This window comes from Numenius arquata, chromosome 2 (assembly GCF_964106895.1).
Source record: "Numenius arquata chromosome 2, bNumArq3.hap1.1, whole genome shotgun sequence".
NCBI classification, from domain to species: Eukaryota; Metazoa; Chordata; class Aves; order Charadriiformes; family Scolopacidae; genus Numenius; species Numenius arquata.
Genome location: NC_133577.1, coordinates 88751576 through 88778820, shown reverse-complemented (window position 1 = coordinate 88778820; position 27245 = coordinate 88751576). Strand labels below are relative to the sequence as shown.

The window sequence follows — 27245 nt, the reverse complement described above, 5'->3', positions numbered from 1 at the left end:
GTGATAATAAATACTAAGATTTACCTTTAGTAATGCTGACATCTTAACTTGCTTTATGGAAAATATGGATGTGTGGAACACAGCCATCTAGATTACTTCTATAGTCAATGAAGAGAGGTCCTATCTATATTAGCATGTATATATATAAATATATGATACCTGTCTTAGGAAGGGATGACTCCCCCCTGTGGAGGTGCCTGTTTCCCTTAAGAGGTTATTGAAAACTCTATACAACATCCTTGGTCTTGATGCAAAATTCAAACATAAAAATTAAGTGAAGTGAATACTACCGTTTATAAATGGTACCTGTACTGACTTGAGCACACAACCTATGTGTTCTCATTGGAAGGAGGTTGCTAGTGAAGGCCCACAGGGATCTGTCCTTGAGTCAGCTGTTCCACAGATAAAAAAGAATCTGGAGAATACGGTAGATATGAAGGTGACAAAAGTTGCCGATGCTATTAAGTTACTCAGAGAAATAAGACTGAGAGATGAAAGTGAGGAACTGTGTAAGGACCTCAGGACACCAAGAGACTACATCGCAGAGAAGTAGATAACACTTGCTCAGGAAAATATAAACAGATGTAAATGGGGAAGAATTTTTCACTAAGGGTAGTTAAACAAACAAAACAACCAGAAAATATTATCTGAAAAGATATTGAAGTTTTGTTTCATTCAAACTAATTATCAACTGTGTATAAACTACAATTGCCTTATCTCTAGTGAGGTTAGGTGCAGGTCAGCTTTTTTAGCTGTATGCTTAGGTTAATTTCAGATTCAGACGTATTACACAGTGATTGTATTTATCATTTATCTTTCTTTTCATGTATGAAAATTCAGTGTACCTAATGATATGATATGATGATATGATATGATATGATATGAGTGTGTGTAAATCTCTCTCTCTAATGCCTTTAATATGTTAAATTCGAACAATTTCATGACCTGTGTATATCCCTAGAGGCTGATATGGTCTTTTACTATGGAAAAATGAATGAAGATTAAATTTAGGTGGTACCTGAATCTGTCCTGTGAGCAATCTTTTTTGGTAGCCTTTTCTCTTATGTAAAAATGTGATACATTAGGAGGTGCAGTAACCTGTGAGAGGAACATTTTTTCCATCTCATCTGGTTTGTACAGTCTAGCATATGGCTGAGTTAGGACCAGTTTACACAGACTTCCAGAGAAGCCTGAGTAAGCATTTGTTGGCTGATGTAAAAAACCTGGAAGGGTATGACAACTGCATCTAAATCCTTGGCTGAGGGAATGTGTTTACCTTCAGTTGCTTGATTTCACTATTTAGAGGTCACGCTACATACTTGTCTGCTCAGGTAGAGCAATAAATATTTAGCTGCCTGGAAAGAATGTTACAGCCTTTTCTTCCAGATAGGGACATTGGGAAAATGATTTATACCTTTGCTGTCTTGAGAATAAGCTACTGGAATAAGCATTTGACAAAAAACTGTCTTTGGGAAAAACGCATGTTGTGTTTGTGTCTGGGCATTGGCTAGTGGAAAGTTTTTTTCCTAAAGAGTTATCTGTGACAAGCAGTGACTCTCAGGAGCACGGTGGGTTGTTTATATGTTGGGAGGGAGCTTGCTGTTGACAGAGAGCTTTCAGAAAGGGATACTCAAGACTAACACTTGCTTCTTGCTTGTCAACCTGTGCAAAGATTTGTTTACCCCAGACGTATTTGAAGGTATAATGATGACTTCAGGCTTTCTGAGTAGAAAATCAGAAGAAACTTTTTTGAGTGGAGACTACTGAGGGTAATCTAAGCATTATTTTTAATATTCGTAGCATTAAATGCTATCATTAAGACTAGGATTTCACTAAATATTCAACTTTTTATTGTTTTTATAAATATCTACATATGCAATAAGTATTTGAGATGTTTTTAATAGAACCAGAAAATACTAATGAAATAATACTGATATGCAAAAAAAATAATTTGTAATTTTTCAGGTTTTACTCTAATAGTAATAATAGTAAACTAATTAAGTGGATTATTGAAATATTTATTCCAGTGCCTGAAGACCCACCTAACAACATAACATTTCAGAAGATACCAGACGAAGTAACAAAGTTCCAAGTGACATTTGTGCCGCCGTCTGAACCAAATGGAAATATTCAGGTGTATCAAGCTATGGTTTACAATGAAGATGACCCTGCTGCCATCCAGATCCACAACCTTAGTGTCATTGATAAAACAGATCAGTCAGTCACTGCCATGATAGAAGGACTAAAAGGAGGACATACCTACAATGTCAGCGTAAGAATTGATACTTTTCCTTTGGATTTTTTCTTTTATATGAGTGAGAAATTAGTCTGAACAGGGAACATAAACCAAGGCTGAATATAAGGTTTCATGCTGAGAATGTTGGCTGGGGTGTGAAGAGAGACAAGTCTAAGGAACGAGGGGACCAATGAAGAGAGTGGAGTAAGTGGGAGCAAGACACATCACCAGTGGTTAGCTTTGTATTCTGGACCACCATTTCAAGTGCTAGCAAAGCAGCCTGTGACACATTGTCATGGGTACAAGTCTAAATCTCTGTCTTAATTCCACCACTTGCATCTGTCATTTGGCTCAGATGAAAGGTCCAGTTCTGCCAAGGGAGCTTGCTAGAAGTATGTGCATGAAGTCCTTTCAAATAATCAGAGACTAGGACATGAGAGGAGGCGACATAACTGTTTAATTATGGGCTTGTTTTTCTCCTTTTTGTAAGAGCTAAATTACAAGCGATGAAGTGTTACTGTACTTAGGATCATAGAGAAATATGAAGTAAGTTCTAGCAAAGTGTGAATGACAAAATAAGTGTTTCAGCATTCATCCTTGCTTCAGATATGTCCAGATTTGGCCAATTTGAAGCTATTACAGATACTCATTAAAACAAGTGTTTGTTTTTTTAAGGTCTATGCAATTAATGGTGCTGGTGCAGGGCCAAAAATTCAATTGAAAATAACCATGGATATCAAAGGTATGTCTCATAAAGCACCCTTTAGCTGAAATCTCTATAAATGCTGAAGAAGTTGCTGTTCTACCTGTGAGTGCACAGCTGTGTGCCTTTGTCTATTATTTAGAGGCGGCATAATGTAGGAGCAGGAGCACATATCTGATAGCCTTGAATTACAGTTCTTAATTTTGCTATGTATCACTGCCCATTTGCTATTCATATCTGAATGATAGTGTAAACCATGTGCAGACTCAGTGAAGTAATCATATTGACTTCAGTATTTTAGTTACCATCAGCTTAGAAGAATATCACAGAGGTACAGCTAAGTATACAGTATCACAGTTGTGGAAATGAATACAGTCGTTGATTGGAATTAATTGAAAAACTAAGACTCAGTCTTTTTATTGTTTTTCTCTTTTAATTGAAAACTGGTATGTGGAGGCATTTATCAGAATACAGTTTTTAGAGGCATAAGGCATTAAGTAGAACATTAACTTGTCCCTGAAAATATGCTGAAGATTTGTCTTGCATAACACAGCTATGTGCCTGAACAAAGTACTTGTACTGAAAAGATTTTAAAACAAATCTCTGTGGTATATCTTTGTTTAAAAACAGAACCACCACGGCCTAAAAAGAAACCAGCACCAGTTTATGATACCAGTGGGGCGTTACTCGTCACAGCTACAACAATTACCATCAGAATGCCAATATGTTATTACAGTGATGATCATGGCCCTATCAAGAAGATACAAGTTCTTGTTGTGGAAGCTGGAGGTAGAATTTTATAAGTTCTCTTGAAAATTGTTTTCAGTTTTTTTCATTTCTTTATTTTCAGGCTGTTTGTCTTATATGTCTTTTATAACAAAGTCACTTTAGCTGTGGCAACAGTACTAAGAGCAAAGTATCTTTCGCAATACTTGTGGGCTGGGCACTGAATTTTGGGAACATTTGCCAATGAGTCTTCATCCATTCTGTTTGAAGCCATCAATATTATTCTGGCCCCATTGTTATAATTATATTTCTATATTTTAATTTGATATTTGTGAAAGGTAAAAAAATCTGAAACTTTTTTTTGTAAGGTTGTTGTTCTGTTGCTATTAGTGTTGCCTGTAAAAGAATGCAGTCATGTGCAGTTGATAGTCCTATTTCATAACGGGGGCAGAGGGATTTATATAAATCCCTTCTGTAGAATGTGTATTCCCTTGTATGGACTGATGAACATTTACTCATATGAACAGTGCCATGATACTCTTTTGAGTAATTGCCTACTAATGTGAGTGGGAGTTTCAAGATAGGACATCATATGGTCAGGCTTACTTTACCTAAGAAGGACAAATCCCAGGTATTTAGTTCCCTTGTTTTGCTTGATTTCAGTGTATAGAAATAAAGCATTCCCATTAAATCTCTTAGCTTTTTCTGAATTTTGCATTTTAGCACTAATCCTACAAACATTTACTTCATAGCTATTGCTGTGAAGATTCTCTTGAACTGATAGATATGCAAATACTATGTTAAGCAAAATTTTGAAGATTTTTCTCCTGAGTTTTCTGGGTACTGTCCACTTATGGAAACCTAGTAATTTCATTTATGAAACAGTCTTTACTGTCTTTAGAGTAAACACTTTTTACTGTCTTTGCTAGCCGTGCTCAAAGTCAGGTGGCTTGCATAAGTTATATCCTCTACAGGCAAAGCTCATGTGTGAGACTGCCCCATAAATTTTCTAGTTGTGATTCAGTTGATTTACTCTGAGTTAACAAAATATAGATAGTGTGGATAATAGGGAAATTTGGATTCAAGTGCAAATACAGTTATAGACTTAGTTGTGTAAATGGCACCAAAAGCTTTTAAAGATTAATTTCCTATTTAACTTCTTTAATTACAATCTGGTTAGAATTGTAAATTGTAAATTGTTTCTGATTATTTCTTTTCTTGATAATAGCTCAGCATGATGGGAATGTTACTAAGTGGTATGATGCCTACTTCAACAGACCAAGGCCTTATTTTACAAATGAAGGCTTTCCAAACCCACCATGTATAGAAGGAAAAGAAGATCTGAGTGGCAAAGAGGAGATATATGTCATAGGCGCTGATACTACGTGTATGACACAAGGCAGTCAAAACAAAATATGTAATGGCCCACTGAAACCAAGAAAGCAGTACCTGTAAGTACATTTGTCTCTATATTTGTTCAAGAGAAAAGTTTAAGTGAAATATACATATATACAAACATACAAAATGTGTAGTTCAGTTATGAAAAGGTGAAAATTATCTTCATGTGTCTCTAATTTTAAATTGGGAAGCAAATCTTTTTAAAAGATGCTTACTGATTTCTTAAATTAAATAAACCCAAAATCAAGATAAGTAATTAATATAGTTGGATTACACATTTAAAATATTGAGTCCTTGATGTCTGTCATAATGTCACTTTAGCAGGTAAATGATTCCAGCTTATATTATACTAAAAGTGAAAAGTAGTTTTTAGTTTCTAAGTGAAATACTATTTAAGAAAATGCACATAAACTTTCATTTCATTAGTTTTCTTGGTTTTATTTCACAGATTTAAGTTCAGAGCAACTAACATTAAAGGACAATTTACAGATTCTGACTATTCTGACCCTGTCAAAACCTTAGGTAAGGAGAGTATCATTTACTAAAGTATTTATCTATTTCCAAAGAATCTAGACAATTCCATGTTTCTTTTTAGTACAGTGGTTTCCCTGGAGTAAATAATCTCTATTTTTGTTGGACCTAACTTAACCAGAATGGTTGAGGAAACATACCCATTCCCTTATATGTCCTTTTGAGGTTGTCAAGAGGTTTTACTTTAGCCTGGACTGTTAAATGAGGAAGCAGTATTGACAAAGTTCATCAGCAGAGATTTAGTTATACCAAAAAAATACAATCTTGCTTGGCAAACTGCCAGAAGCTATACTGTTTCCCTCTATGTTGGATGTAGTGCTATTATTGCATACTCTTTGCTTGTTAAAAAAAAAAAAAAACTAGCTGGATGGTTAGGCCCAAAGAATTGTGGTGAATGGAGTTAAATCCAGTTGGCAGCCAGTCACAGGTGGTGTTCCGCAGGGAACAGTGGTGTCCCCCAGTATTGGGGCCTGTTCTCTTTAATATCTTTATCAACGACCTGGACAAGAGGATTGACTGCACCCTCAGTAAGTTTGCAGATGATACCAAGTTGGACGGGAGCATTGATCTGCTTGAGGGTAGGAAGGCTCTACAAAGGGGTCTGGACAGGCTGGATTGATGGGCCGAGGCCAACTGTATGAGGTTCAACAAGGCCAAGTGCCAGGTCCTGCACTTGGGTCACAACAGCCCCAGGCAGCACTCAGCCTTGGGGAAGAGTGGCTGGAAAGCTGCCCAAAAAGAAAGGACCTGGATATATTCATTGACAGCCAGTTCAATATGAGCCAGCAGTGTGCCCAGGTGGCCAAGAAGGCAAATAGCATCCTGGCTTGTGTCAGAAATAGTGTGGCCAGCAGGACTAGGGAAGTGATAGTCCCCCTGTACTCAACACTGGTGAGGCTGCACTTCAAATACTGTGTTGAGTTTTGGGCCCTTCACTAGAAGAAAGACATTGAAGTGCTGGAGCGTGTCCAAAGAAGGGCAACAAAGCTGGTCAATGATCTTGAGCACAAGTCTTGCTGAGGGAACGGGGGTTGCTTAGCCTGGAGAAGAGGAGGCTGAGGGGGGAAACCTTATCGCTCTCTACAGCTACCTGAAAGGAGGTTGTAGAGAAGTGGGGGTCGGTCTTTTCTCCCAAGTAACAAGCAATAGGAAAAGAGGGAATGGCCTCAAGTTGTGCCAGGGGAGGCTTAGATCAGATATTAGGAAAAATTTCTTCGCCAAAAGGGTTGTCAGGTACTGGAACAGGCTGCCTAGGGAAGCGGTTGAGTCACCATCCCTGGAGGATGTGGCACTTAGGGACATAGTTTAGTGATGGAATTGGCAGAGTTATGTTTATGGTTGGACTCAATGATCTTAAAGGTCTTTCTTTTCCAAACTAAATGATTCTGTGATTCTATGATTCTATTCCAGCGATCCTAGTGTAGGAAACCTCTTGGCTGCTGATCATTCCTTCCAGTGGCAGCTCATCTGAGGAGGACGTGACCCTTTAGCCGTTCATCCTTTAGATACAGACAAAGCTCCATATTCTTTTATAGTTTAATAAAGTCCATCCATAGAATCCATCTGGTTCTGATGTCACTGGCCAATAGGCCAGCCATTATGGGGTCTCAAATCCAGCATAAATTCCTACATGGCGGTGTTGATCTACCCCCAAAACTAGGAATGAAGACTCTTATAGCAGATAGCAATAAGATCTGCAAGTTCTTTTAATATATTGGTAAACCAAAACTTACTTAGCTAAGCATTAGCCCTGTCTTTCTGAAAAGGGATCCCAAGACAACTGGATGAGTATCCAGAAGAATTTTAGTGGGCACATATTTTTCATTTGGCATTCATCTTCTGTGATATGAGCTCCCTTATTCATCTAATCCATGTTAGAAATTTGTTACATGATCTGATACTGAAGATCCTGAAATGTTAGTTCACTACCTGAATATTCTGAAAGGATCTGGCACTATTTCTGTAGCCATGAACGGTTTCGAAAGTGCAACGCAAAAGTTGTCTTTATACATTCTGAGTTTAAAAGTTCTAAGCCAATGAAGACAATAGTTTGTCTTGTAAGGGAAAGACAGTGTCTCCAATCAGGGAAAAAAGTCTACTGGAAAATAGTCCAAATGTATCCAGTCCTCTGGGCAACTTTCTCCTTTCTAACAGAAAAGTTCTGCAGTGCTTAAAGAAATCATGCTTTAGTGGCAGGCAGATAGTGTAATTCGTCTGCTTCTGTACTGTTACTGAAAACTTGTGACACATTCTCCTTTGGTGCAGATCATAAAGAATCAAGATCTATTTGTATGCTGAATAAAATGTAATAGGAAAAAAAATATAGACCTGATAAATTCCTCAGATATCCATGCCTTCTGTGCTAAAGTTTAATATCAAGAACTGCTTTTAAAATGGGTACTACAGCAAACTCTTTTCTGTCCTTAACTTCTAAATTTTAGAGCCTACCCAACAAGAAAAAAAAATTCATGTATCACAAGAAGCAGAAAAAATCTATATATAACTGAAGCAGAAATTATTGGAACACAGCTGCAATAATGGTTTTTTAATTACAGTAAAGGATACATTTTAATATGGTGATCCCACTCAACCATACTTGGAGTACCACAACTCTCCTCTTGTGTTGGAGAAGTGGAGTTTCTTCCTCATAACCCATGACTGACACTGCAAAAGTAATGTCCATACTACAATGAAAGGTCAGGATTTTTCCACAAGATAATTAAGATGTGGTGACAAATACTCTTTAAACTTCTAATACATCAAGGCTGCTTATAATCTTTCCATAAACTCTGATAGCTGGTTCAGCAAATCATTGTGGGGCAGCTGGTAGTCCTGTGTAAGTGCAGAATTTTCTACGTGAAATACAAACCTGATGAGACAGGAAATAATCAAAATGGGGTTTCCTGACACTGCCTTTTTCATAGAAGCTACCTTGTGATATTCTGTTATTGCAGTTTGTTATCAATTGATAACAATTTATAACAATTGTTATCAACAATTGATAGCAATTGTTGAATTGCTGCACCTCAGAATTATACAACATGATGTCTTCTGTTTTGTCTCCTTTCCCTTGCCCATTATCGTCTCTATAGACATGTGTAGTCCCTCCCTGTTGCAAAGAAATAGGAGAAAATGTATTTTTTTATTCCTGGTGGGTATTCTGCCAGCACAGTTTGGTTTAATAACATCGGCAATGTTTGGACTGATAACCATAGGGTTTAACTTTAACTTCACTATTTAGTGCAAAATAGATAGAACTGTTGTAGAGGTTTCTCTGGAGATTCTTCAGTTCTTCTTCCACGTTACTAACATTTGTGCCTTATCACAGAGATCAGTGAGTGGCAGGGACTTTTTCATTCCTTTTCTCCTTGCAATATTTTTTTATATACTTGCTTTTCTTTTCTATAGTCTTTCCCTGGCCTAAATTGTTCTTACCTTATAGCGTCCAGTGTTGCATCTGAAACTTTACTAATGCAGCGGAAGAATCGTTTCATACAGGCATGATATTGCTTATTCATGCTGGTTTTGGTCTACAATAATCTCACACTTTCTTCTGATAAATTTCTACCTAACCTACTGTTTACTGTGCTGTATTATTGTAGGTGATTGTTACTGCCTACGTGTAGAACCATGCACTTGATCTTTAAAATTGCATCCTACTGTTTTAAGATGATTTCTTCAACTAAATCAGGCTCAGGTTTAATTTTAATCATGTTCTCCAATTTACATGCATTCATCTGCAATATACTCTCTAATCCAAAAATCAGAGGCTTTTGAGAGAAAAAAAGCCAGGACTTAAGTGTTTCTCAGTGTGTCCTTGGGAGGATGTTTTCCCTTCAGTGGGAAATCTGAGTTTCATAGCTAGGATCTAGGTTTTCCACAGTGGATCAGCAAGTGAAGGTGAATGTCAGCATAGGTGAACAATACCATCAGTAGTAATCTGTTGCTTTTCTTACTTTCACTGTGTGCCTAAGGAAGAAGGAGGCTGAGGCTTTTGAGATAGGGACAGGATTACCAGGAAGGGCGAGGAATTAAATGAGTCTTAAAGAATTTAGCGCCAAAGAGGTTCAAAAAGAGGTCTAGAAACTATTAATCTAAAAGGTTTATCAGTCTCTGAATGAGCCTTCATTCTCTCCTGGAAGGACTGAGTAGAATACCGGCACATTTACATTTTAGTATAGAGACCTTTATGATTACTTTTGACCTGCTGATGGTTATTCCCAACAACATCACCAATTCCCACATAAATAAAGAGTATGAGTTAATGGTCAGTGAGGCAGATTAATCCGGAAAGTTCGGATCCGATTACTAGGTGGATTCCTTCAGCAGCCGGAGGAGAGGATCTCCAAAAAAGCATCTTTTATTTTGTGCCTTTGAGTGATGGCTGCAGGCCTCATAGCCTTAGAGTTGTGTCTCTTCCCCTTGTGGAGTTTGATGGCTCCTACCTGTTAGAGCAGCGTGTTAGAGCAGCGTTCTTGGCTGCACAGAGACTGAAGCAGGAGCTTGGCTCGGTCTAGTGTTCAGACTGATGTTACTGCAGTGTAGACCTACCTTAACCTCTTTAGCAGGTAAAACTGAAATGACTGCACCTATAGCTGTAGACATGTACTGTTGGCGCTATGTATTACATAGATCAGCAATGTTTAGGAACCTTTACATAAATTGTTTCTAGGTTTGTTATATTTTCCTTTCCTGAGCAGCTCTTCGACTGACACAAATTGGATGCAGTTGTGCAGACAGAAAAGTATCTCTCTGTCATCACTGCCTGATTTCACTCTGTTGGAAATGTAAAAATTGCAATGAATCTATGAAATATTAGATTTCCACTTTCTGTTGCAGGTGAAGGACCGTCAGGAAGATCTGTAGAAGTTGTCCTTGCTGTTACTTTGTGTATACTTTCAGTTGTTCTTTTGGTGGCTGCAGTATATGCTTTTGCAAGGTGAGATTTATGCTTGCCATACCATGTTTGCAAGCATTCAAAAATGGTTAAAGAAGAGTTGAAACAATCCTATAAATGGAATCAATCTGTCATTTCAAAATGTATTGCATTTTCTTTTTTTTTTTCTTTTTTTTCTTTTTTTTTTCTTTTTTTTCTTTTTTTTTTTTTATTTTATGTAGAAACTTAGGGAGGGATTCACAAAAACTTTAGTCTAGTGAGAGTAACCTCCATAGATGAAGGAGAAAAAACAGCTTCTCCAGAGAGTAAATCAGAGCAAGTAGCCTATCGTACCCTTTCAGAGCCACTTCTCTACTGACTTAAGGATACAGTTCAGAGTGTCAGCTGGCTGAAGCTAGTGTGATGGCTAACCCTATTGATAGCTTGATATGAAGTAAATACTCTAAATTCTGTTTTCTCTCTTACTAATAAATTCATCAGTTAAATACATTGAAGTCTGACATGTGAAAAAAATCAACTTCTAATTCAAATTGTGAACAAGATGTCCATGTAAAGAAGAATCATGTACGGCATACATGATGTTAAGCTTGCTCATTCATCAGAATTTCTTCCTCAGCTGCATCATTCAGGCATTGCCAAAGAATTTATGAAGGAAAAAATGAAAGAGTATATAGGCTAGATTCTTTCCGTATGAATTTGAGACAACATAACTGCTGGATTTGTCTAAATTACTCTGTAGGAACAGAGAGCAGAATAAAGGCCAAGGAAGGATTCCCGGCAACTATTTTGCAGTTTCAGCCTGTCTAATCAAAGTATTGACATACATATCCTTTAATCTTTTGCATGTTTATTTTTCACTATTATTTTCTGTTTAGAATTCGGCAAAAGCAAAAAGAGGGAGGCACATACTCCCCACGAGATGCTGAAATTATTGACACTAAGTTTAAACTGGATCAGTTGATCACAGTGGCAGACCTGGAGCTGAAGGATGAGAGATTTACACGGTAAGCGTACTCCTTAGGCAAAACAGTAGTCCAAAGGGGCTGTAGCCATGACCCCTTTCTGACCTTTGCTTGTTTGGAAGTGTTTGTGGTGTTCTTATTTACACAGGTCACTGAGATCCTCTTTCAAAGAATGACCTCCATCCTCAAGACACTTCTCACTAGCTTTTAGAAAATCACTTAATCTTCAGCTCTTTTTACAACAAGATAGAGATCTAAGTGCAAATCACTGTTAAATTGTGTTAGGAAAAAAAAGGGCTACATATTTTTAAACATGCAGAATTCCTGAGTTTTTTTGATGGCCCAGTGTTTTGTGTAGACCGCAAACCTACATAAGCATTTTGAAAGAGTCAGACTCCCAGAAGTCCTGGTCAACTAATTCAAGAACAAATCTGTCATTGTTTAATTGACATTTAGGGATTTGCATAACATCTGGATTTTTGTAGAGCTCAGCACACCGACTATCCTGACATCTACTCCTGTAAGGTGTATGCAGCAATTCCAGGCTATTCATTTTTTTTCTATCTGACAAAGAATCTTGTCACAGATATTTATCAGAAGGAATCCTGTTCTTTATGACTGCCAGAAATATGGATGTTATTCACTGAATAAATATAGTGCTGATTCTTAATCATATATGACGTCCAACTGAGTTAGAAATGTTGAGTGAACATTCTTTACCTACCTGTATTTTCCCTGCTGTGTCAGATGGAACGCTGTGGTAGGCAGTCTCCTTAAAGATGAGAAGCCTAAAATAGTCTTGCCCTAGCAGTCAGGCATCCTACTGGTGCAGACTAGGAATAACTGGAAGATGAAAGGTTGTGGCTGTTGACCTGTTTTGTTTGAGTGTGTATATGTCTATGTGTGTGGTAGGGAGTAAGCTGGTTGCATGTGCAAACCTGTTCAAAATAGTGCACACAGGAATGGCTGCTTGTAACAGATGAGAAAACATACTATGAATCATCTGGAAGTCATTGACGTAATGGATGCGGTATGTTCTGTGTGGGGCACTTGTCATTCACATAGTGTTGTTAGTACCTGATAATAACAGCGGAAAATGTTCTCTGAAGACAAACCTATTGCCAATGCACTGTGCTAACTGTGACTTGAGTAAATGATCTTGATGGATCTTCAAAATGGCCTTGTTTCCAAACTGTTAGCTGAATATGAATAGTACTAATTTTGTTTATGTACTAAAGTGTTAATGGATTTTACTTCCAGATACTCTTCATTTTTCTTTAGACGCAAGGAGATATTTGTCATCCAGTAAGTTTTTGTATTATTGAAGCAACACGGTGTGTTTTCTATTCTGTTCTCTTAACCTGTGTGCTACCATACTATATTGAATGATATAGTTAATCAAAATGAAATGTCAATCTTTGCAGCTATACTAATGACAAACAGTACTATTTGTCATCATGAAATCATGTTTATTTTTAGTTTCTAATGTTAAAGTACAACAGTTCCAAACTATTTTGAAATAAATGAGGGCAATTTTTACACAGAAATTCTAAGACATTATGACAATATAGCACTGATATATACAACGTATCCTTAAAGCAAATGCAGTGCAAATGTGGCATAAGAAACATGCCGTTTCTTTCCTTTGGCAATTAGAATGTATGTACTTAAGAGAAGTTCCCTTTTTTCCTCAACTGCGTTTTGTAGTCACACTGCAGCTGTTTATACTATGCTGCTACCGTTCTCAGCAACATATCCTTGCAGTCATATCCTTTATCAGTTTGCAGAGTACTATTCTGCCACTTTTCTGTCTAAATTATGTTTGGATTTGTACAGTCTCAAACTCTACAGGGTAATTGGAAACTATAATATTTCATACTTACATGCACTTCATTGTGATTTATGCATAGCAAGACCTTTAATGAACAGTGCTTCAGCAGTTTTAGTGACATCACCCTTGTTTAAATGAGTCAGTCTCACATTTCAGTTTGCAGTTTGTCATGTCCTTCCATCTGTATTTTCCTCTTTCCTCCTTCCCCAGTCCTTTAATGGCCAAAAGAAAAGACTCTGTTCTTCTGCCATTCTTGTAAGGTACATGATGCAGCTGTTAAATTTGGGATTATTATATTTCAAACAGTAGCTGCACTGAAGCTACAGCAAGCTCCTTGCCCAGGTCCTTTGTTGGATATTATGACACATTATTGAAGTTTGAAGTGCAGGCACTAACTGAGAGCTCCTCAGGCCAGGCTTCATGCCGTCTTCTCAACTGGAAGTCAGTAAATATACTGTGAGACCCTACTAGATAACATACGTATAGTAATGAGGGGCAGGATATCCTTTATCTCCTCAAAATCTTTTAATTTTTATGGCTTTTTTTAAGCTTTAAAGAATGTTTCAATAAGTGTAAGATTCTGTTCTGTCAATGTCAGTGACCAAAAGAGACATTTTAGAACCACAGAATGCTTAAGAGTTGGAAGGGACCTTAAAGGTCATCTAGTTCTAACCCCCTTGCCATGGGCAAGGACACCTCCCACTAGACCAGGTTGCTCAAAGCCCCATCCAACCTTTCCTTGAACACTTCCAGGGATGGGACATCCACAACTTCTCTGGGCAACCTGTTCCTCACAGTGCAGAATTTCTTCCTAATTTCTAGTCTAAATCTACCCTTTCTCAGTTTAACACAATTACCCCTTGTCCTATCACTACACTCTCTGATAGATGCCCTCCCCATCTCTCCTGTAGGTCCCCTTTAAGTACTGGAAAGCTGCTATAAGGTCTCCCTGGAGCCTTCTCTTCTCCACGCTGAACAATCCCAACTCTCTTAGCCTGTCTTCATAGGAGAGGTGTTCCAGCTCTGTGATCATCTTCATGGCCCTCCTCTGGACTCACTCTAATAGGTCCATGCCGTTCTTATGTTGGGGGGCCCCAGAGCTGGATGCAGTACTCCATGAGTGCAGAGTAGAGAGGGAGAATCACCTCCGTTAACCTGCTGGCCAAGCTTCTTTTAATGCAGCGCAGGGTATGGTTGGCTTTGTTGGCTTCAAGGTCACATTGCCATGTCATGCTGAGCTTCTCATCAACCAACATCCCCAAGTCCTTCTCCTCATACCTGCTCTCAATCCATTCTCCGTCCAGCCTATATTTGTGCTTGGGATTTCCCTGACCCACATGCAGGACTGTGCACCTGGCCTTGTTGAACTTCATGAGATTTTCATGGGCCTGCCTCTCAAGCCTGTCCAGGTTGCTCTGGATGGCATCCCTTCCCTCTAGCGTGTCAACTGCACCACACAGCTTGGTGTTATCGGCAAACTTGCTGAGGGTGCACTCTATCCCACTGTCCATGTTGCCAACAAAGATGTTGAACAGCACCGGTCCCAATACCAACCATTGGGGAACACCACTCATCACTGGTCTCCACTTGGACATGGAGCTGTTAACCCCAACTCTTTGAGTGCAACCATCCAGCCAATTCCTTACCCACTGAGTGGCCCATCTGTCAAATCCATGTCTCTCCAATTTAGAGACCAAGATGTTGTGTGGGACAGTGTCAAATGCTTTGCACAAGTCCAAGCAGATGATGTCAGTTGTTCTTCCCTTATCCACCAATGCTGTAATGCCATCATAAAAGGCCACCAAATTTGTCAGGCACAATTTCTCCCTAGTGAAGCCATGTTGGGTGTCACCAATCCCCTCCTTATTTTCCACATGCCTTAGCAGAGTTTCCAGGAGGATGTGCTCCATGATCTTGCTGGTCACAGAGGTGAGACTGACCGGCCTGTAGTTCCCTGGTCTTCCTTTTTTCCCTTTTTTAAAAATGGAGGTTATGTTTCCCATTTTCCAGCGGGAATGTTAGCAGATTGCCATGACTTCTCAAGTATGATGGGTAGTAGCATGGCAACTTCATCTGCCAGTTCTCTCAGGACCTGTGGGTGAATCTCATCAGATCCCATGGACTTGTGTACTTTCGGCTTCCTTAGATGGTCTCAAACCTGGTCCTTTCCTAGAGGAGAGGGTGGCTCTTCATTCTTCCAGTCCCTGCCTTTGCCTTCTGCGACTTGGGCGGTATGGCTAGAGCACTTGCTGGTGAAGACAGAGGCAAAAAAGTCATTGAGTACCTCAGCCTTCTCCATATTCTGGGTGACCAGGTCTCCCATTTCGTCTGCAGAGGGCCCACATTTTCCTTAGTCTTCCTCTTATGACCAACGTACCTATTGAAGCTTTTATCATTGCTCTTGACGTCCCTTGCCAGATTTAATTCTACAAGGGCTTTAGCTTTTCTAACCTGATCCCTGGCTGCTCAGACAATTTCTCGGTATTCCTCCCAGGCTACCTGTCCTTGCTTCCACCCTCTCTAGGCTTCCTTTTTGAGTTTGAGTTTCTGCAGGAGCTCTTGTTCATCCATGCAGGCCTCCTGGCTTGTGAATGTGAAGCTGCTCCTATCCATCTATAAGACGGTCTCATCCACCTGTTCTTCCTGGTTGGGTGGCCTTTAGCAGACCCCCTCTGTAACATCATCTGCCCCTGAGTTCCCTTTAATCCTGACCCATATGCTCTCGGTTGGCTCCTCATCCATCCTCAGGCAGAGCTCCATGCATTCCAGCTGGTCATTGACACAGAGTGCGACATCCCCTACTTGTCTCCCATGCTTGTCCTTCCTGAAAAGCCAGTATTTTAGGTGTCTCTAATGCTGTCTTTCACTTAGATACATCCTTCCTGGTAATGATGAGTTATACCAAGAAGCAGACAGAAGCATGGCAGCATGCACCAAGGCAGCTTACTGCAAAAACCTAATGTCCAAAATATCTTTACTGCCTCTTTTCAAATTTCCACAGCTACACCACAAAAGAACCTTTGTACCTGTTGCCTTTGGGGAAAGCTACGTAGAAATCATCCATAGTTCCAGTTCCTGTGTTGTCCTTATCATTCTGACTGTGGTTAAAGCAGTGACAAGTTAGCATGTTAAATTATTTGATTACAAGTTGATGGCTACAGTGCAACCTTTACAAATTTACCATGCGTTTGGAATGGGACTGTGCATCACCGCATCTGCATAACCTACTGACATATGTTGGCTGCATTTAGTCAGCTATCTGTCTATCTCAGCTGCAATGGCAAAGCTTGCTGTATTGCAGAATGCTGGTTTCAGTTCATGGCATCTTGTACTTGTATGAGGATAACACAGATGGGCAGACTCCTTTCCCAGGCTTGGCTTGTTTGTATTTCTTAGATAACAGCAGATTAGCTGAAATCTGGTCCAACTAAGTATACTTTCTACCCTGAAAGGGTAATGGGGAGTTTGTGTGAAAATCTTAGGTGACAAAAGAGCAGTAGAGATTTTTTCTGTTTGTACCAATCACCCCATTCAGTGCTCATTTGAAGGAGATGCTTTGGAAACCAGGTGTTTTGTCATTTCTCAGCCAGTGTATTATTTATCACATTAGCTACTATAAATCAGTGAAGGCACGGACTTGCAGCTGACACAGTTCATCCACAGAATCAAGATACTCTAGCCTGCTCCATGAGGTTCTTGACTGTCTCTCATACATAGTCTCTTCAGACATTCTCTCATACTTAGTGGATCGTGGCCTATGACCTTTGCTCATATTCTCAGAAAATTTGTGCAGCTGGTATCACATGAGAAACAATAAGAAGTAGGAAAAGGTTTTCCTATTCTGTAAGAGTATGACTGGAAATGTTTTTTATCATTCTTAACAGATGGAAAATTCAAAAGTTTGAAAAGTTAAATGAACCAAAACTCAGCAAATGTTCATTGTTGTAACTTCTTTACTATGAATTATTTTGCATTAAAAAAGTCAGCTTAAGTAGAAAAAGCATCAAATTTAAAAGTGCTAAGTCCCATTTTGGCAATTTTGAAACTTTTTATGGCTCAACATTTTTTTCAAATTAGGAGATTCATGGCAAATCCCAGTTCCCAGTAGTAATCTTTTAATGTAATGGTCACCAGAAAAAAAATTTACTTCAAAAAATTCAGTGTCTGAAAATTAGCTAATACACAGACACCATCTTTCAGACACTAGCAAGACACTAGCAAGTCTTTGCTAGGCAATTAATTAGTGGGATGTATTTTCTGAGGGCATGCAGGGAGTTAAGCCCTACTGAATTCAGTGGAAATGAGATCCACTTTATGAAGCCAAAATGCTAACTTTGAATGTTGATCTCCGTGATTGTGGAGATGGCAATAACAGAAAAAACAACCCGTGTTTAAAACATATATGGCCCATCAGTCTAAACTGGATTCAGTGTTCATTCATTAAGCACACTGAATACCTTTAATAGGGCCTCTCATCACTTACTGTTTGTAACATGTCCATAGGGTTTGGCAAGTCGCTTTTCGAAGCAGACATTCATCTGCTGTGAATAGATTCTGCCACTAAATTTTCAGGGTGCACCAGGTTTGGCAAGAGACAAGTAACTCTTCCCTGTTACAGGTGCTCACCTTGGAGACTTCTTCTTTGGCACCGTACTTTTGCAGTGGTTTCTGCAGCAAGGATAAAGCCACATAGGTGGCCCATTTCTTAGAATCTTTCCTTGAGAAGTTACACCTTGTGGTGGACGTTTTGAGGCTTTCGTTTCATACTGTGTGAAACAGTTTGTCAAGCAAATGGGGCACAGATTCAGAAGAAATATTTCTGAATTACAAGCACTGTAACCCTTGCAAATACCAGGTAGTTAGAACTCTTTAAGCAAAAGTATTGTATATAAAATTATTGTCTGATCTTGCCTTTCCTATATATTGTGCATTCAGTAGCTGTCTATATTTGAGGTAACTCTTCTGCACACGCATTACTTTCTCTAGACTAGCCCATTTCCTCTTTCTTTGAGTGGGGATAAGCGTGGCTCATGTCTTGTCTTTTTCTTCAAGTTTCCCTTTATCAAACTATCAAATTATCTATCAAAACCAGCCTTCCTGAGTTTTATATCCCAGGAGTACAAGGTTTATGAATGTACGTGTCCTGGTACAATGGAAGAAATGACCATGTGTTCTTTCCTTAGGCCTTTAATATTTAGGAGGGGTTAAGCTCCATATTGCTTTCAATTAACTTGCTAAAAATTAGTTTCTCCGTTGTTCCTAGGAAGTGTCAATGGTGCTTATGAGTTAAGCCTTTTGCCTACATACTCATTTCTTTTGTTTTCTATTTGGACAAAGTTTTAATGCCCTGTGGATTTCAGATGATTGACCCAGAGAGAAAGCCGAGTCTGTGTGACAATATGGTCTTCAGTTACCACTGCCAACACAAATAAATGGCTTCTTTCGAGCTCTATCATAAGTAATCTGAGTGGGATTCAGATTTTTGATAGACTTCAAAAAAAATCCCACACATGAAACAATACACTGTTTTAAAAGAAAATCAGATTTAAGGCAATAAAGCATTCTTTATCTTAGAGAATGTTTTTCTTTCCTAGTTTCAAAGTCAGACAAGTGGGAATCTGGAATTGTCCAGCTGAAATAGGGAAATTCACAACTTCATGGTTTGATTCATCAAGATCTAGTGATATCTGCATTCTCGTGTTTTATACAAAAGAGTAGGAAATGTGGAGAACAAGACTACAGGTAGAAGAGTTTCTGTTCATTGATGAAAGATTATTATCACATATTCCAAGTCAAGAGACTTGGAAAAAAGTAGTAATTTTTGGAGTCTGAGGATGCTGAAACTGAGCACAGCTGTAAGTCTTCAGTGAACATACAAAATTCATCCCTTCTGAAGATTCTTACACAACAAAGCCAACATCTTTGCCACAGTCTTAAATGGACATTAATTCTCATATAAGCATTTAAATTAAATCATCTTATTTTATGAGCTGCCGAGCAGCCGCACTTGCTACCAACAGAAGTGTGAGAGTCAATAGTTCTAAAAATCAAGTTCTTTACTTAAATGCCCACAGACAGGTTAAAGTTTCAATCTGTAGGTGCCTTCTATAAAAATGTTTACTGCTTGTGAAAGGTAGTATATGATTATGCCTTAAAAAAAAATCACCTGTTATTAATATTAAAAATTAATTAGAAAGCAACATATGTAACACTGTTTAGTTCATTTGTTCATTTCCTGAGCCATTTCAGTGCTTTACTTACCTGCTTTGAGTTAAAGTAAAAAAATGAAATATTGTTGAGTAAGGTAGTGTTAATGGCGCTGCTTGTCTCCTATGTTCTTTGCTGTTGGATCCATGTACCTTCAGCACTGAGGCACTAAATGACATACCGAGGTTGCTTATGTACAGCATAGATGTAATTTTCACTCCCTAATGATGAAACTATGTTTGCTTACTGCAAATTAGACACAGAAAGCTCCAAATGGGGAGAGTCTGTTTACAAAGGCCTGCAGCGACAGGACGAGGGGCAATGGTTTTAAGTTGGAGAAGGGGAGATTTAGATTGGATATTAGGAAAAAATTCTTTACCATGAGGGTGGTGGAACACTGGAACAGGTTGCCCAGGGAGGTGGTTGAGGCCCCTTCCCTTGAGATATTCAAGGTGAAGCTCGACGAGGCCCTGGGCAACCTGGTCTAGTTGGGGGTGTCCCTGCTGACTGCGGGGAGGTCGGACTAGATGACCTTTGGAGGTCCCTTCCGGCCTGGACCAATCTATGAATCTATGAATCTATGAAATTGCTATCAGTTCAATAGTGGGAAAGCCAACAGTATTCAAAAAATTACTGGGATGTCAACTGGGAGATGACTTTTTTCCTATAATATGGTGAAGATAGGTGAATTCAAGGGAAAAACAAGTGTGTAATTTCCTTGCAGAGACTGCTTATAATTTTGACGTGGAAAAGGCCTAAAAAATGTTTACTTTCTGCTCAAAGACAAATCTGTTTGCATGCAGTACATTGGCAGAGCTATTAAGAATACTTTTTCTTCAGGAAACTTTAGCTCTATAATGGTCCCAATATTACTAGAAGGTAGTTTCATCTGCCATGTAATGCAAACTAGTGATATGATAAGCACTAGTTAGATGTCTAAATATTCTGAGTAGACTTGCATGCTTTGTCATCTGATTGCCTTCTTTTTCATTCTAAAGCTCTCCTTCGGTCCTAGTAAACACTTTGAGCCTTTTTTCTGTGACTTCTTACACTTCTTTTTACTCCAGTGAGAGTGACCCAAGGCTTTCAGAACCAATTTGCTTTGTTTGGAGAGAACTGTCATAAAGAAGTATATACCACAAAGGCATCTTTAGTAGCTTTGAAATTGACTTCTCTGATGCTTAATAATAAACAATTCAACAATTTTATTAATCTCACTTTATTATCTAATTTAAAATTTAAATATTTATGTATAACTTCGTAAACCGAATTATTGTCAAAGCAAATTGTTGTCTGTTCTACTAAAATTATGACAGCAGTAGACATTTGTATTTGTATTATAGAATATTTTTTGTAAAATTTGCATGTAAGAATGTATGAATTTTGGAGAGACAGACACATAAAAGGTATCCTTAAAGCTTTTTTGAAGGGGCAAGTTATCTTTTAAACTGTATTAATTCAGACTTTTTGGCTTGGTCTTTTAGCCAAGCTTTGTGAGTCTGAGTGCCCAAAGTTTGGCTTCTAAATCCATAATCCTGAGGCACTCTTAAAATGGGTTCAGAGGCAATGATGATGACCAAGTTTCAAGGCCATCTGAAGATCCCCTGAGTATTGATGCTAATGTAACATCTTCATGATCCTGCTGTGAAATCAAGTTAAAGATTTAATATGTAGCACAGTTTCTAAAATCACCATGTACCAGAAAGAGCAGTGAACATGTAAAAATGAGCATAGAAACAAGCACTTATTTTAAAGATCTTTAGAAAAACAGCCATAGCTGTTTGGTTTCTGTAGAGGCACACCAGTAGTGTGATTCATCTGTGACTAACTTTAGATATCTGCTTAAAATGAGATGAAATCACACCTATTTCTCTTTATTGATTATACAAGGAATCTAGAGGGACTGGCTCAGAAATAGGTGTCTGTATTCAGTCAGATGAATCCTATCCTTATGCTCTGAAATGCCCTTAGAAGAATGATATTGAGTACATAGTGTAAAATGAAGCCTGTCGATGTATATGAAGTGGTTGGTGTGCTGGAAGTATGGATTTCCCAGGGCTACATGAGCCCAGTGCACTGTAAAATGATCTGAAGAGAATGATAGAAACTGTAACTACAATATCCATATCTGTCGATACCTGAGGTAAAAACAGAGCAAGACAATCACCCAAGATATCTGACATATAATAGTATTTGAACCCATGAGAAAAATAAGTCTGGTTCTTTAGTTACTTGAGTATTTCATCTAAAACTTATTAACATGCACAATAGTGGTTAACTATCAGCTTGCTACATTTAACAAAAAATCTCTGTTGCAGGTTACTTAGTTATAGAAAATCCATCAAGTAAGTTGATTAAAGATTTTTATATTGTGGTCATCGGTGAGCCTCAATGTGTGGTTCCCTCCTCTATGTTTATTAGAAAAAAACTCCAAGCTGCGTATAAATCATAAAAGCATGACTAATTGCATGGTAACTGGAGAAATGCTTTCTCTCTCTCTGGGGTGAAGTCTGCATGTCTGTGTTTTAGCTTGGGAAGTAATACAGGGATATTTAAACTCCTCGGGGTTTAAAAACCATGTCATTATGAGAATGAGGTCACTGCAATATTTTATATGTCTAAAACCTTGCATTGTATAAGATGTTTTCTGTGCGACAAAGAAGTATTATGTACTTTAGAATGCAATGATAACTTTACAAATGTCCATTAATGCCAAAACCTTGCCTTGGAATGCTGTTACCTATAAAAACAATCCTACCCTACAGTACTGTTAACAACAGCAACATAAAAAATTTGGTGAGGGGGGAACAAGGGGAGAAAATGCTTCTATTTTAAGTATGTGACTGAAAACAAACCAAATTATCATGCTGTAAACAATTTATAATTTTCTGCCTATCGGTATCTGTTTCTATTGAGCTGAAAAGCATTGTTTATTAATAAACTGAAGTTAAATAAGAATAAAAAGAATGACAAAGAAATTCCCTATAGGTTTCTAATTCTTCTGTCACTACTTTCAGGCCAATAAGCAAGAAATCCTTCCTACAACATGTTGAAGAGCTTTGCACAAACAACAACCTAAAGTTTCAGGAAGAATTTTCGGTATGTTGCTAGCAGTTGTCACAACATCGCAAGACCTTCAGTCGTTTCATGTGTCACATTTCATGTCCATTTTAAGCAGGCAAGGCCGTGAAGGACTCTGGCCTTGATAATCAATACCCAATTACTAGGTTGATTGTTTAGAAAGTAATTTTACACTGATTTGGATTCTGCAGTCTACACTGCAACCTGATCAGAATTATTCACCTAAGTGACAGCAAAAGATGATCTTCTTTAGACTCCGATCTTTGCAAGAACACCGTAATATTTACGCTTTTACATATGTAGTGATGCATATGTAGTTTACCTGAGGATGTTGTTTTTAGAAATACTTTCCTAACATATATACAGAGGTACATTTAACTGCTTTAAATGTTTGTTTTCCTGAGTGATGGTGACCCCAAAAACACAGCTAACATTTATTCTGTGAAATGTTCAGTTCCTAATCATACTGCCATAGAACTCAGAAATGTTTCTCTTTCATAGGTTTCAGTGTGTAAAGTAAAAAAGTTGTGCATGGTACTTTGCTTTTTGTTCCTCTACAAATAATAGGTCATACTTGTCCTGGTCTTGAGAATACCCTCCATCTCCTTATGTGAGCAGATGAACACAGCAAGCCTGATTATCTTTCTGAGAAGAGACCAGCTTTCAAAATATACATTACATATAATATAATGCATATGTACTTTCAAATTTAAATCTCAAAAGTTTTCACTAGTTTCATTAAGTAACATTTTTACGGCTATCATATTTTTTTCTCAACAATATCTTCTCTTCTTGTTATTTCAGAATCTTTATCATCATCATTTTTAACACATACAGTCATTTGCCCTCACAAAAAATAATTTGTCAGTCTCCAGTGACTTTATTATTTGGGATTTATAGATTTACCATGAATTGCTTACCAGTTGGATTAACAAAAATGAAGACTCAACAATTGGCTTTTCTTCTGTGAGATTATAATATTTCAGTCTCTGAGGGGAAACCAACAAAAGTGTGAAAAGATTAATGGTATTTCCTACAGCTTTTTTGCTATGCTCCTTAGGTAAAATTGGTCTGGATTTAATAATAAAAAGTACCATAAAATTCTCTGAGCAATAAAGTAAGGAGAACCTTTTTTTCCAAGAGCAGAAGTGTTATTTCACTTGAACAAGAGTGATTATAGTTATATTATGCATGACTGAACAGATGAAAAGTTTTACTAGCAATAACATTTTCACATATTAACGTTCATCACTGCAGTTTCTCGTATTGCTTTCTTTAGGTGTGACACACATTGGGGGAGCCTTACAGCATTGTAATGCCTGAAAACTTGAACAATAGTGTTTTATCAAATAAAAATCTTTGCAATCTATTTCAAATTTAAAGAAATACAAGTAGCTGAGGCCTCATTCAACTCAGTTATATAGTCAATTTATAATCAATGGTTTTATATGTTGTTGGGGCTTCCATTTTTTTTTTTCTCTCTGAGCTTCAGTTTCCATGTTGCAGAGTGTAGTGATATCTTCCCAGATTACTTGTCTGAGGATAGGCAGAATTGCAGGATAGGTCGGATCCTTGATTGAGAGTATATTTTATAGTATCTGTAGCACCTGTTTTATCAAACGAATAATAGGATTGATGATGCACAGAAACAGGCAAGGCACACAAAAAACAAGCAGACCTCGTGACCTGCATTGTTTCCATCCGCGTTCATCATTTTAGTTTCACATAAATGGCTCAAGGCTCCTCCAATGTGTGTAGGAGAGGTGACCTCAAAATATAAACCCATGGACCATTGTGTCTGAAGCACATAACTAAAAGCATGGGCTTACTTGGGCTCTCTGGCTGTCTCTGTACTAGTAAATTCAAGTATACCAGGAACTGGATGTGTGAATATGATAATTTGGACTGTTTCAGCTAGCAGTTTCATGGACAATTCCAAGGTATGTTTTGGTAGGTAAATAGCCTAGGGAACATTTACAGTAGGCATTTTGTAGACAGCAAACCTGGTTTGGAGTTTTCTAACATAAACATGGCTCTTTCCATTTCACTTAGTCTTGCAAACTAGGGATGCTCCTGCTCTCATCTAATTTGCTGGATTGACCAAGCTGCTGGGCCTGGAGATCTCCAGGGTTCAATCTCGGTCCACATGTCGGTATGGCCTGTGTGTAAATGTGATGAGAAGAGAATCTGGACCTTGGAATGGATCTGGATCCATGTATTTTTATAAAATACAAGTTTAAAGAAACCATAGGGAGCCACAGTAACTGATGGTGGGCACCACCTAGCTAACATTCAAACTTCCAGCTTTCCAGATGATTCATGTATCTCTCAATGCCTTTGGGAAATCAAGTTTTTTCTAGTAACTGGCAAATTACTGAAACAGAAATACTTCTGTAAGTGTTTTACAGTAAGTTCTGTTCGTGAATTAAAAAGCAAAATACCTCCGAATGTCACCACATAACATAAAAGTATTACAGTAAAAAAGGTGGAAATTAATTATTTCAAAGTTTTATGAGTCTGCAAAGAAATATGGTTTCTGTGATGAATTGTGATTGAATCTGGGAATCCAAATAGTCTTTCCCCAGTTCTGAAAATAATCATTTAGAGTGAAGTCCTACTAATGCAGAGAATTGGTACCAGGCTTTTGAGCACTTGTTCAGATATGGAAGCATCATTTCAAAAATAACATAATCTGCTTCTGTTTCATCTCTACTACAAAGTACTGTACAGCAGTGCTACTTCTATACTAGTTAACTGGCAAGCTAGGACTCAGAGGAGTGAGGCAAATGAGGCAAGTTAAAGTTCACATGACATGTACGTGATACGAGATCCCATGGTCTGTAACGCCCACAAAACACCATAGGATTTTATCTGTGTTCTTCCTTCTTGCACAATTGAATGACAGAAATTTTGTGAGAGAGTTTCTGCTTTCTGAATGAGAGGAATTTTAACATCACCTTTAGCTGTGTTTTACTGGTTTTATCAAATCCTCACAGGAATGCACAGAAGTCACCCTACTCTGTCTGAGAACAGGGATCTTTCTCTAGGTTCGGTTATAGGATTGGGGCTTTACTTCTCTAAGGGATTATCGAGACAAAAGGCAAAGGCAACTGAATGGCTAAAAAAATATGCATTGAGTATGGCAGAGGTTGATTCAAATACAAGATTTTAAAATAGTAAGTGCCTTTAAAGATATTTTTCTACATCATGTTACAGTTCTTCATTTAGTTTTTTATTTACTTCATGTCTGTTAACCATGTTTTTTAATTCTTTAATGTATGGATATAAATGGAAAGTCAGCCATTCTTTAAAAGGTTGGTTTAAGTCAGAAACTTTCTTTTCAGAGGGAGCATAATCATAGACTTTTCATCCCTAGGAAACATAGATATTAAGAGACATTTTGAAGGGCATGGATGGTATCTAGTCCCTTGTCAATTTTCAAAGGGAGATGAGCATCTTAGTTGCTCTCTGCAATTCTTCCCCTAATTCTTTCCCCAAGGAAAATGTGTCAGAGCTAGGAAGACAAGTCAGGTCCCTTGTCTGAAAGTCCTTTGCTTTTATCATGAAAACATCTTTCTCCTCCTGTTTAGAAGCACCTATAGTTCTATTATTGAGGATATAATTATAGAAGTGAAGTAGTCCTCATGCTTGAGGGCATAGGATTTTTGTCAGATGGTGAAAGAAATTTCTTATGGGATAATATTGCATATAATACAGTTCAAGGGTTTCAAGCTCTTTTTTATGATGTGTCAAACCCCTTGTCCAAACCTTTTGGACCCCTTGTCCAAAATAGGGTATCAGATTAGATGAATTATTGACTTGGTTTATTACATCAATTTTTAAATTACATCATTTTCCTAATCTGCATATTAAATTATTCTTAATATCTGAACCCATCAAATAAGACCGACAAAGTATTTTAATTAACAATGAAAGTAAGACACCAGAATAAAAACCACTCCTGCTTTTTCTGTTTTTCATTACCTCTTTAATTTATTTATTTATTAATTTGCTAGTAGTTGCCCATTAAATTTTATTTATTGAAGAAAAATTGTCTCAAATACCTAGACAAAAGAGCGTTTGAAAATAATTAACTTGGAACCTGATATTAGGGCTATCTGCCCCACTTTTGGAAGTAGCCCCTGTAGAGTGTAAGTGTTAATATGAAAAGACAAATTTGAAGGGATTATTCAGCGCAAGTGGCAAAATTGTGCATTGTACTCATTCAAAGCAATAGGTAGATCTCTTCATTTTTATCTTAGCTACATATTGAAATACACTTGCATATAACATTTGTCAAACAAAGGGAAAATCTATTACAGTTAATGTAGTTATTAACTTAGAAATTCTGGCTAAATTCTGGCTTTTGTAGAAGTTGTCTATTCTCTTATCACCGTTATGAGATCATCACATTAATACTTTTTCTCCATTAACAAGTTATGAAGTTGTCTCCACTCTTTTACTGAGCTTTGGAAAATATACCTATTTATGTCCACAAACACCTCCTTCAAATAAGTTCCTCAATATGAATGATTTATCCATCTCTGCCCCTCAGTAATAGAACTAATGACCAGTTATGAAACTGCAGTGCAACCGAAAATAACTCTTCCCACCCCTTTCTCTAACAGTCCCGTGAACAATAGCTAATTGCCAGTTGTCTCAACTTAATTAAA

At 37.8% G+C, this 27245-nt stretch overlaps 1 protein-coding gene across 1 annotated transcript in view; it reads left to right on the top strand.

The window, feature by feature from the left end:
* The window catches only part of PTPRQ (protein tyrosine phosphatase receptor type Q), a 108978-nt gene that overhangs the window by 68948 nt on the left and 12785 nt on the right, over positions 1-27245 (top strand). The window contains exons 29-37 of the mRNA XM_074167564.1: positions 2028-2272; positions 2912-2978; positions 3570-3728; positions 4894-5116; positions 5512-5585; positions 10434-10533; positions 11367-11495; positions 21810-21836; positions 22509-22590. Of these exons, the coding sequence (XP_074023665.1) occupies positions 2028-2272; positions 2912-2978; positions 3570-3728; positions 4894-5116; positions 5512-5585; positions 10434-10533; positions 11367-11495; positions 21810-21836; positions 22509-22590 (1106 nt within the window). The remainder of the gene's footprint in view (positions 1-2027; positions 2273-2911; positions 2979-3569; positions 3729-4893; positions 5117-5511; positions 5586-10433; positions 10534-11366; positions 11496-21809; positions 21837-22508; positions 22591-27245) is intronic.